General features: G+C 35.2%; 1 protein-coding gene across 4 annotated transcripts in view; it reads left to right on the forward strand.

The window, feature by feature from the left end:
* The window catches only part of LOC124360095 (5'-3' exoribonuclease 1), a 102,978-nt gene that overhangs the window by 15,824 nt on the left and 74,505 nt on the right, over positions 1 to 12,649 (forward strand). For all 4 annotated transcript variants that reach the window (XM_046813397.1, XM_046813395.1, XM_046813394.1 and 1 more), the window contains exon 11: positions 2,670 to 3,036. In XM_046813397.1, the coding sequence (XP_046669353.1) occupies positions 2,670 to 3,036 (367 nt within the window). The remainder of the gene's footprint in view (positions 1 to 2,669; positions 3,037 to 12,649) is intronic.

A 12,649-nucleotide genomic window follows, 5' to 3' on the forward strand; every position in this document is an offset into this window, starting at 1 on the left:
AACAACAAGATTCAGACACCTTTCGTATTCTCTAAAAACTACTCTAGACACTAATGTCAATATCATAGGCCAAATATTCATCGATTGAATAAAAAACAATTTCCTTTAGAAACTTTTTTAGTTTTATTTCAAACTGCTTCAAGGGCAAACACCATAATTCTTTTGGCAATTTATTAAATAATTTTATTTTCATACACACATGACTACATTTAGTCTTTTCCAACCTTACTGGTATTGTTTCGAGAAGGTAGTTTTGCCTAGTAGGATAATTATGTGTTTCTCGTCTTGTAGGAAGATTATTCAAAGATTGCTTGATATCCATCACGCAACAGTAAATATAAAGATTAGGGAGAGTTATTATTTGATACTCTTTAAACAATGGCACACAGGATTCCCTAGCAGATACATTTTTAATTACCCTCAGATCCTTTTTCTGCCATTTAAAAACAGTTTGTGCCCTACAAGAGTTGCCCCATAGAGTTATCCCATACCTCATATGGGAATGGAAAAAAGCATAATATGCAGTTATCAGCGTATTAAGAGTGACACAGGTTCTTAGTTTTCGAAGAAGAAAGATAACTCTAGATAGTTTTTTACATAACTGTTCCATATGACAGTCCCAGCTTAAACTACTATCTATATGGATACCTAACAGCTTAACAGGCTTGTATTCTTTATAAATAGAATGGTCCAGTGAAAATACAATAGTTTCAGTTTTTTGGTCATTTACAATCAAAGAGTTAGAGTGGAACCATTCTATTGCTATATCTAAGGCATGTTTTTCTTGAATAATAAGCTTATCTAAATCTTTATTACAATTAACAAGCGTTGTATCATCCGCATATAGAATTGAAGGGCAAGGAACATTGAAAGGAAAATCATTTACAGAGATAATAAAAAGTAGAAGCCCAAGGACTGATCCCTGTGGAACTCCCATCTCTACTTTTCTAAAAACAGATTTATCCTCTCTCTGGACAACCATTTGTTTCCTGTCACTTAAGTATGATATCAATAGACTGAGCTCCTTGTCCCTTATACCATAGCAAAAAAGCTTTTGTTTTAGAATCTCAGTAGGGGTAGTTATTTCACTTTTAAATTATTGGCGGCCTCGTTTTGGGTTTTGTACAAAATGGTTTATAAGTTAAAAAAAAACTTAAAAATATGAACCAGAGCAACTGTAATTTGTTATACATTAGGTTTTGTACAAAGTATGAATAGTAATATTGTGGTTAGAGTAATTTTGTGGTTTTTTTAGTTTGTGGTATATTTAGTATAAATATTTTGTTGGTGGAACAATATATTGGAATATGTTATTTGACTAAAATTTTAAAATTCAAAATAGCCATATAGTGCTAAATAATTGTAGTTTTGTAAGTGTATGTGTATATTTTAAATATATGACAGAAAAGTAAAGCATTTACATAAAAAATACAAATATATACAGCTTATTGAATCATTGGTCCACTTTACTCATTGCCTGTTTGTAGATCGGGTAGAAACTGATGTTTAAAATGGTGCCTTAATGATGTTTATATTGCTTTTTGTAATACATTAAATGTTGACTGTGTGATTAATCTACAGTTAACTGTCAATTGTGAATTGTAATCAATCTAATTGTTGGGTAGCTGTCATTTATCACTGTTAAAAGTTATATGTCTTCTACTATGAATGAAAACAAGATATCATGTTTGTTTAAAGTTTGTTTTAGACAATGAAGAGTTTGTGAAAGTGACCAGATTTCCATTGTGATTTTGAGATCTGCAATCTGATCTTATTCTCAGGTTGATCTTAATTAAAACAACTACAAACTAGTTAAGTGAACAAAATGTGCCAAAGTGATCTGAAACATCAGAAATCACAGCGAACATGTTAAGTGTCGATTCCATACACACTCTGTCTCAAAAAATGTGCTCAATAAAACAAACATTAATTACCTTATAAACTTAAATTAGTACCAATTACCACAACCAGTCACAGATAACTGACATGTATGGACACAGTCCTGATAGTGGGCTGGCATAATATTGTGTATCGAGTTTGTTACACAACATTTGCTGTCATTTCTGACTTCTACCTACCACAATACTTTGCTATTTTTTGTTCACTATGACCTAATTTGAAGTTATAAGCTAGGTTAACTTGAGGTAGAATCATAGTGTAGATCTGGAAACACAGTAATACTTAGTTCTTGGGCTTACAAAGTCCTCTGTTACACACGGTATAAAAATTGCTTACTCTATTAACATGTTCAAAAATTTATTTTGTATTCACAAGAAGGCCTGAAACATTTCAAGAAGTTAATTGTGTAAGCAATGTTTTGATGTGGTGTGAAGAGGAAAAGTTTGATGTAGTAATACTGTCACGTTACACTGGAAAATGTCCAAAAAATTCTGTAATTTTTGTACAGTTTTGTATTATGATTTTGTGTTTTTTTTTAATTCTTAACGATGGTGGTTACCACTTAAACATTGGTTGTGCCTCACCATGACCTTTTTGGGTAAGGGGAAAAATAAAAATAAGTGTCTGAAAAATAGACTTCAATTAACAATAACCAATAGTTCCAATAATTTTGTTACATTTTTCTCTACTATAGAAATTATGAGGTGGGATACAATTTAATTCAATTTCACTCACTACTGAGTGTTGAATACTGAATAACTGTGTTGTAGGGAAGTGCTGCGAAGTCAGGGAGAAGGCTACGTCAGGGCTATTCAATGGAATCTTAATTACTATTACAATGGGTGCTGCTCCTGGTCGTGGTTCTACCCGCACCACTACGCTCCCTACATCTCGGACATAAAAAACTTCTCAGGACTCAAACTCGAATACGATCAAGGAACACCCTTCCTGCCTTTCCAGCAGCTGTTAGCTGTTTTACCTGCTGCTAGCAAGAAATTGCTACCAAAGGCTTACCATGAGTTGATGGAAGATGACAAGTCCCCCATCATCGACTTTTACCCGACAGAGTTTAAGACAGACCTCAATGGTAAACGGCAAGATTGGGAGGCTGTGGTTCTTATACCATTCATTGACCAGGTAACGGCTATACAGTGGAGACCAGGTGCCATAAAAGTCTGTCCTTTCAATTTCATTTAAACATATTATAGGTTCATAAAAGGTCCTCTTCTGGAAAAAGCAATTTCAGATTTTTGTGCTCATCATTAATAGCTAATTTTTACAGGTTTTCCACACTGAAAATTACCCAAACTTCCCAATTTTGAAGAAAAGTAAAGGTAGAAAGACAAACAATAGAGATAAATAGGTGAAGACATGTTAATAAGTGATATGAAGTTATTTTCCTTAATTGAAATATCACTACATATGTTTTCAAATGAATCTAATTTCTGATCATGAAACCATAATTGGCATCCAATTAATCAGAGATGAATTGGAAGATTAAGTAAACTAAAAGTATTTAATAATGTGATGTGTGACATTAATTATGACTTATGGGACAACCTAGTATCTATATAACTTTTAACTTTTATTTAATCTAAAATGTTGTAATTTTATTTCTTGATTAGAAAAAACAGACAATTAACCCATTCAAGACATTGGACGGACAGTTTCCGTCCTTCACTTCGCGCGGCCCAACGACTAAAGACTAAAGCGCCCGTCCGCTAGTCACGACATCGACGTAGTTGAATATATTGCCGATAGATCGCAGAGACATTCACATTTACTGCATATTTTGTTCTCAATATTCTAGTCTATGTTTTTCTTCTTCTTCGTTGTTGAAAATCATCTGATATTGCCTCAAATCATCTTGGCAAGACAGCTTTCTTTCGTTTGCAAACAGTCAAGATGACGTCTCGCGACCGGAATGATGTGTTCGTAAATTCAGATGATTTTGCGGCTTACGTTGCTAATGTTGTAGATGAAGTGGTGATGAGGAATGTGACAGTGAACAAGATGACATGATACATGAAAATAATTAAATGTCTGATGGTACAAACATTGACAGCAGTGATAATGAAAGTGACGATAACCCACCAGCTAGGCCTTGTGATTTTGTGTGAAGTGTTGGACCAAATACTGTTAGCACAATGCGTTTTACCGGCAATCATGGAATAAATCCTATCATTTCGAGGCAGTTAAGAGAAAACTGCACTGAATCAGATGTGTTCAATCACTTCTGTGACGACACCTGTTGGGCTCAGGTAACCCTTTGGTAGGCTTCCCGCTTGTGGAGAATCACCACTGCGCCTTCAAGGAAAGTTTTGGGGGCATTTTATTGAAAAGATACCTCCAACCACCAAAGCCAGGCCCTCAAGAAAATGTAAAGTTTGTGCCTCACAGGGGAAAAGAAGTGAAACAGTGTACCAATGTAAAAAGTGTCATGTTCCACTTCATCTGGGAACATGTTTTAAAGTGTTTCACACCCAAACCAACTTCTAAAGATGTATACTAAAAATTTGTAAATAGTGTAAATATATATTTATACAAAAAAACTAACATTTTGTGTTCATACAATAACAAGGAATATCTAGAGTAAATTTATAATATTCATAGCATGTTATACAGTAAATGTTATGCAAAGTGCACCTGTTCTTACACGAAAACATGGAAAATATCCAGTTCTGTAGTCCAAAAATTATAGTAATTTATTCAGTCACGAATGGGTTAAGTTCATAATAGAAAACAATCTATGATCATAACATTTCTGGTTCTTTCTTTTGGGAAGGAAGGGGTAGTTGTGTTATTCGTAGAGAACAAGAAATATTGATCTTGCTATTACTTAAGTCCATTTGAAAATGATTGGTAATTCAAGAATTGAGGTAGATAATTGAAAAGATTCTTTTGGGCACCTGATATAATAGTTCACTTAATATTATTTTTATTTGTATACTTAAATATATTTATAAATACTTTTTATATCTAGATGTAAAATCAATTTACAGAATAAAATATGTAGAAATAGGATATAATGATATCTGGATAGTCTATCTAGTGTGGTTACATTACACAGTTCAAGTAGAATGTTAGTGCCAAGTTCAGATAGCTAATACAGAGTACATTCAAGATCAATCTCTTTCTTATCTTTTCAACCAGTGATAGACAAAGTTGAACTTGGGAATAATGCTCCTAGCGCAAGTCTACATTGTCCCATTGGCTGTGGCTATTAAATTACTGGTTATAATCGAAAATGCATAGTTGTTGTTTTTAATGTCTTTACAATCTAATTATATTTACAGTGTTATTTACAAACCTACTTGCCTGCATTTCTTTTTACTTAACAACCTTTTTTTAAAGGTGTCAAAGTAACCATTTGGTTAAAACCCTGGATATCCTTCACAAATACAGCACACATAACTATTTTTTTTTTTCATTTCTAAAACACACCCTGCAGTGTGAAGTACAAGATCCTGGTTTAGTGCTTAGCCCACAAAATAATGCCAAAACATTATGATTGGTAAACTTTACATTTCTCTAGGAATATGTCCTCTGCCAACAACATAAACCAGTTGTTGGGTTTTCTTCTACCCGGTTGAGGACAACACAGTTTATTGCCACCTGTGTAGTTAAGAAGTATATTATCCTTTTCAATCCAGCTGTAATATTACACCAGACAGCTAGAGATTCTTGTATAAAACAACTCATAACTCTAAACTCTACACTTACTTGTAACAGAGTTGCTACATCAAGGTCATCATCATTGTCTGATTCGACTATCCGTGTTGTCACCATAACATAAACAAATATCACAACGTAGTTACGTACACAAAAGGAATGGAAAATCTTTTCAAAAGTTGTTCCTGTTTGATTTTACGTATTTAATAATCATTATATTGTAAAGGGGGAAAAAAAAAAATATGATAAGTTATGTAACTCAAAACAGATCACAGTAATTCGACAAATCTGGCACAAGTGAAGAGCAACATGTATACTCCTGGCATGTTATACTGCTTTCAACACAGTTGTTTGGCAACGAGGACATGTGTCGTAATCAACCCAGTTGTTTGGCAACGAGGACATTTGTTGTAATCAACCCAGTTGTTTGGCAACAAGGACATGTGTCGTAATCAACCCAGTTGTTTGGCAACGAGGACATGTGTCGTAATCAACCCAGTTGTTTGGCAACGAGGACATGTGTCATAATCAACCCAGTTGTTTGGCAACGAGGACATGTGTCGTAATCGTAATCAACCCAGTTGCACTCATTCTGTTAACTGTTTCATTGTGCAGAACGGGTTACATACTTAACTTATATTTAGAATATTCAAACATTAATACAGAAAAACATGAAACGTAATAGCCTTCAAACTTTTTTTTCATTTACCGACACGTGTTTTGGTAACTGTGCCATGATTATGGTAGTTAACTTTAAGTAACTATAAACTACCTTGATTGATAATTTACATGGTGATAATTTCAATACAGTACTTTAGTAGATAGGGGCTGAGTGGCCCCCTTCTCGCCAACATCGCTTCCTTTTGGGATTCAGGAAACAAGAACCGATCGTCATAATGACATGTAATTTTCACAGTGAGTTAAATAAAGTCTAGTCTTTGTAATAATGTAGTTTTTTTAGTTTACTGGTAAGAAAAGTTCTTCCAAAATTAGTGGCCTCTGGATAATATCAAAGTACCTTCAATGCATACATTTCTTTTTTCTGAAAAGAAATTGTAGTTGTATTGTACTGTATTTATTTAAACGTTTCCATACTGCACGCTAACCACTAGTAACTGAAATTTTGGGTAGGTGAAAGAAGGCTGTTAATTATTGTTTAATAATAATTATCTTTTATAAAGAGACAATTCTTGTAGTGATGGGTGGGTAACAATATTGTACAATTAGTTGAAAGCTTAAATTTGCCTCTGCTGTTTCTCTCTTTAAAGTTCGTTTTAAGTGTATCTATATCTATATAAATGATCTCTTAAATATATTTGTGCTTTGCAATAAATTTAATCCAAATGATTAAAAAATGAGTTTTAAAATATATTTTTTTAATTAAGCTATAAGCTCAAAATTAGCTTTGGCTACAGTGAGATATTAAGGTTTCAAACCATTTTTTGTACTTTATACATTTTCAGATATAATAGTAGAGAAATTACCAATATAAATCTGATTATGTTTTATATAGGCACCTTTTACACATGCGAATTCTGCCGCAACCAATCAAAGCTGGGCAATCCGAAATGCATCGTCCAAGTCATGTCGTGCAAACTTATCATCGCAAGGTACCGAATGTAAGGCAAAGTACAATACTAGGGATTTGTAAATATCCAAAATTCTGGTTTTAATAAAATGTTTTAAAAATCAGATGAATTAAAAATCAATTTAATTGTTTTGTGTGATTTATTAAAAATTTATTTGAGATGAAAATCATTATTCAGTGTTTTGCATCTTCAAGTTGGTAAAAAATGTTAGAAAGTATGCAACCAAAGAAGTAAACTTGTGTATACAGTTGTATTATTACTGCTTAGAGAAAGAAAAAGTTTCCCAATAGTTATAAATCTACCCATGTGTTATACACAACAATTCTTTGTTATTTAGCATATTTTCTGTGTTTTAATGCAGATTTATTTAAATGACTAGGACGCGTAACGAGAGTAACTGATTACTCATGTAAAAACACTGGTATGTGTGCAATATGAGTAACCCGTTACATATTGCATGAGAATCGTCTGTACAGCATATCTCAACAGCTGACAGTGGTGGAGCACTATAGGTTTGTTTAGGTGAACTCTTACAACCTTATTACCAATTTGGCAAGGCGCTAGGAGTCTAGGACAGTTAGTCACCATGAAATGAGTGGTTATTCATTTTGCAGACGAGGAAAGTTGTTTGAACAACGTGTTATGCTAGAATAACACTGTGTCCGGCAGCCAATACGGCAAATGTTCACTGTGCATCATGAGTTCCTGTCTCAAGATCAATCAATTAAGAAGAATTACTGCATTCAAGCTCAACACTATTTGTGTGAATAGATCCAAAAGAAAATGTAGTGGAACAATTTATTGCTTTTGCACCACAATAATGCATGCACTCACAACACACTTCATTGCTTGCTGATGGATTCCTGGCCAATAATAAAACAGTGATGATGTCTTCACATCCACCAAACATGGTATTACCATTGGTGGAACTTATTAAAGACTATGAAAATAAGATTGAAGAATTAGAGAGTACAATTATGACACTGCAGCAACAGACACCTGAAAAAACTGACAGGAGGCTCAGGACTACAGGAACTCAAACATTGGCCCCTGACTATCAAACAATTAATACCTTCCCCTCAGTTCTCTTGGAAATCGGACTCTTAAAAAAAACAGCCATAAATGCCATGGAAGAAAAGTTTAAAAGTCTGGAAGCAATATAATAAACACTCCACCCAAACCTCCATAGAAGTCACCCCTCCACCTGCACCACAATCCTTGTCAGTGAACTCAGAGATGCTAATCCTTAAGAGGAGGCAAGACCAACTGGAGCAACAAATGTCAGCACTTCTAGACAACACTCACCTTCATCTAAATGAGTCTGGAAGAATCCTACCTACTAACTTTATAGCATCTAAATCTACTCAACAATGCAAACATAAAGATGATCCTCTAGATTCTAACCTGAATAAGTCTACCTCAGGGAACAAAAGGAAATCAGGAGTTAGACGGGACGCAAAGGGAAAGAACCTCTTTAGTGTGTCTCTCCAAGCTCAAAAATATAAAAACCACAACATGGGTAATTTAGAAGGATTTGAGATGTGTAACAATAATGCTAAAAGCATCCACAGGACTGAACATTGGTAACACCTTACAGGTGACGTCCGTTTTAGACACACACGGAGTCGCTAAAGCCTCAGTAATAAAGCCTCCGATGAATGCAAGATCACGAACTAAAGATGAGAGTATAGAAGGAGTTCTACACCACAAACATTGATTACTACATTTCGATCATGACAAACAATCAATTGCCGAATGCTGATTGCATTGAATCTAATTCATTCACGTTCAATTCCCGGCCTCCTAATAAGCCAACAATCTCCATCTGAATCAGGCCAGCGGAGCCCACCACGAGCAGAAGATGAACAGCACAAATATTTTTTAGACAAGACCGGCCTCAGCAATCTCAAAATGAAAACAAGCTTTACCATACCCCAATTTGAACAAGGAACACTTAAAAATTCTACACCAAAACGTTGACAGGCTCAGCAACAAAATTGACACAATAACTCATCTTTCTTCAACGACTTGAGCCTGATATTCTAATCCTCACTGAGCATGGTCTGAGCAATGACCAGCTGCACAATACTAACCTGACTGATTATACTTTGATTGCTGATTTCTGTCGGCAGTTTCATAAAAAGGAGGTGTGGGTATTTTCTGCAAAAAACTCACTAATAACTCTAATTGATCCAATCTCTATTGAAGTGAAGAGTGTAGAGATGGTTTGTGAAATGGCCTTATAAGGATAAAACTTCAGGATCGGTGTCTGTACATTGCAGGTATTTATAGAAACCAAGGCAACCTAGAGGAATCCCTTGAGATTATATTCCCAATGCATACAAGTGGTACCGATATGGAGGTGTCCGATAATTGTTATGGGGGACATCAACATAGACTGCCTAAACGTTAACAGAGACAACATGCTGTTGGAGGATATAATGAGAAGCTGTGGTATGTTCAGAATTTCTCTTCCATCCACTCGCATAACACCTTTTTCACAATCATCAATAGATTGTGTGTGTACTAATGTAGAAGATGAAACAATAACAGTGGAAGTTTTGGATGAGGGGATCTCTGACCATACGGCACAGCTCTGTATGCTACACCACCAGCAGGTAAAACCAACAGCCCAGATGACTGAAAAAACGACAATTTTCTGAAAGGAACATGAGGGACATTAAAATAAAACTACAACAAGAATCATGGGAAGATCTGATTACTGCTATAGATGCAGACACAGCCTACAATTTGTTTAGTAACACCTTGGGAGATGATAATAATAAATTCTGCTTGCCCACTAAAAAAAATCTAGAGTAAAAGGAAAAAGGAGAAATAAAATAACAGATGCTGAGGCTGAAAGACTACGTAAAGTTTTTTTACAAGCACAGATTGTATACAAACACTACTGGTCAATTGATTCATAAGCAAGACACTGCCTCTAAAAAGAAAGCCTATGAATTTAAGACTTAAAGAGTTAAGGCGTAAAGAAATAACAGACAAAATTCTTCATGCAGAAAATAAGTCAAAAGGCCTTATGGGCAGTAGTAAATAATGAAAGGAAAAACAAAAATATCACATATTCCGAAGGAATTAATGGATCCGGTATTAGGGAAAATTACTGACTCTACCCAGATCGCTGATTACCTAAATTCTAGGTTTGTTACAGCGGCAGACAAGGCTCTAGAGGCTAATCCAAAACCACCCCCTACTTGTAACTGCTCAGAATAATGTTCCACCCTTAACACTCTTTCCTACCACTTCAGACGAAGTAATAAAGATCATATCTTCTTTAAAAACAAAATGTTCTTATGGAATTGACTTGGTATCTTCGAAGCTGCTGAAATTTTGTGTAATGGAACTGACGGACCCAATAACTCTACTGATAATAAACCGATCATTCGCAGAAGGGAGGTTTCCAACAAGGCTTAAATTGGCGAAGGTTATTCCCTTTTCAAGCAGGGTAGCACCTCTGATGCTAGTAATTATCGACCAATATCGTGATATCAACAATATCTAAAGTTTTTGAAAAGGTGGCCCTGACTCGTCTTATTACTCACCTCCTGGAAAATAATTTACTAACTAGTCAGCAACATGGTTTTATCAAAGGACGTTCTACATCAACCGCTATAGTTAGTCTAATAGAACACATTTATTGATCAACTTGAAAATGGCAATACCTGTGCATCTGTTTTATTAGACTTTAGTAAAGCATTTGACAGCCTTGATCATAAACAACTCCTAACAAAACTGAAAGCTCTTGGAATTTCCTGGAATTTCAGCGAGTTGGTTTGACAGCTATTTGACTGATAGACAACAACTGGTTCAGCTGGTTCATTCGGACAATGGTATGACTCGTTCGGTGAGATCTAGCCTGCTAACAAACTCGAGAGGCGTACCTCAAGGCTCTTGTATTGGGGCCTGTTTTTATTTGTACTTTTTACAAATGACCTGCCTAAGTATCTGCAAGAATTTGCTACCACTATTATGTACGCGGATGATACTGTGCTTTTATTAAGTAAACAAGGAAACAGAGCCACTTGAAGTGTCAACGTACATAGCACTGAATGTAGCCACTCAGTACTGCCATCAGAACAGCCTGGTACTAAATGAAACAAAATCGCAACATTTAATAATGGGAAGACGAAAGCTTGAAGCGGGAAACTCTACCTAACATAGATAGAGTAGAAGCTGCCAAGTATCTAGGTGTTATAATTGACACAAGTCTTAATTGGACCTCTCATGTTGACAGTCTCTGCAGGAAGCTAAGTTCTGGACTTTATGTAATCCGAAGAATAAAGACAATTAGTGATGTGCAGACGGCCAAAAACTGCTTATTATGCACTTTTTGAAACACATCTTCGGTATGGTATTTTAGTTTGGGGTATATATCTAGTTCGTCAAATATACAAGAACCCTAATCTTACAAAGAAGTGCATACGAACACTAGCTGGGTTGCAGTCTAGAGGACTGTTGTAGAGCTGCTTTTGTTGATCACTCAATTCTAACTGTAGTATCACTCTATATACTCAGTGTAATAACTTTATGCCCATGAGAATAACTTCACCCGTGGCCATGACGTTACACCAACACAAACACTCGCTATGCTGCAGACTTCGCTCTTCCCCAACACCATTCTGCTCAATTTGAAGAAAAGCCATCCTATATGGGAGCGAAGTTGTTCAACTGCCTGCCTGCTGACATCAAGTCCCAAGAAAACATAAAGAAAACATTAAAGACCTGGCTGTTGAAACACCCATTCTATTCCATAAATGAATTTTTATCTTGGAGAACTTTTGACATAAACATGTAATAATATTGACACAACTAATATTTGTTCTTATAAATGTGATGTTATATTTTTGACGCTAATGCCATTCTCTATGATTGTTGCAAAATAAAGTACATTGTCTATTGTCTATTGTCTATTTGTCTATTCTGCGTTACTTTTTTCTGTTCGAAAAATAAGAGAATAATGAAAGAATGACGTTTTGCCACCATTGATGAAATAATAACAAAATCGCAGAAGGCCATATTAACTGAGCTCCATAGGTGCTTTGGAAATTAGGAAAAGAGGTACACTAATTTGCAATGTTTAATGGGTGCTGATCTGGGTGAGATAATACAAATAAATACACTTATTTCAATTTTGCTTTAATATAACTATAGTACGAGACACATCATTGCAAGCAGTGTTACCGCACCCCACTTCTCCTCTCACCTGGCTGCGTTACCACATTGTCATGTTGAGTTTCAGTATGAAGCGGTGCACTTCATTCTGGTTGTTTACATCTGTTTTGTTCTTCGGCATTCGATTATTCAGCACATTTTAAGTCTATTATAATTTATTTGCCCAAGTTCTGTGTCATAGTGTAAACACGTCTTAATTTAAATCGTGAAGATGAGCAGTAACGATTACTTGATAGTTGAATTCAATCGATTATCCCATCACTATTTATTCTTTCATTACAGCTGACAACACCGTGCCA

The sequence above is a fragment of the Homalodisca vitripennis genome, chromosome 4 (assembly GCF_021130785.1).
Source record: "Homalodisca vitripennis isolate AUS2020 chromosome 4, UT_GWSS_2.1, whole genome shotgun sequence".
Taxonomy (NCBI): domain Eukaryota; kingdom Metazoa; phylum Arthropoda; class Insecta; order Hemiptera; family Cicadellidae; genus Homalodisca; species Homalodisca vitripennis.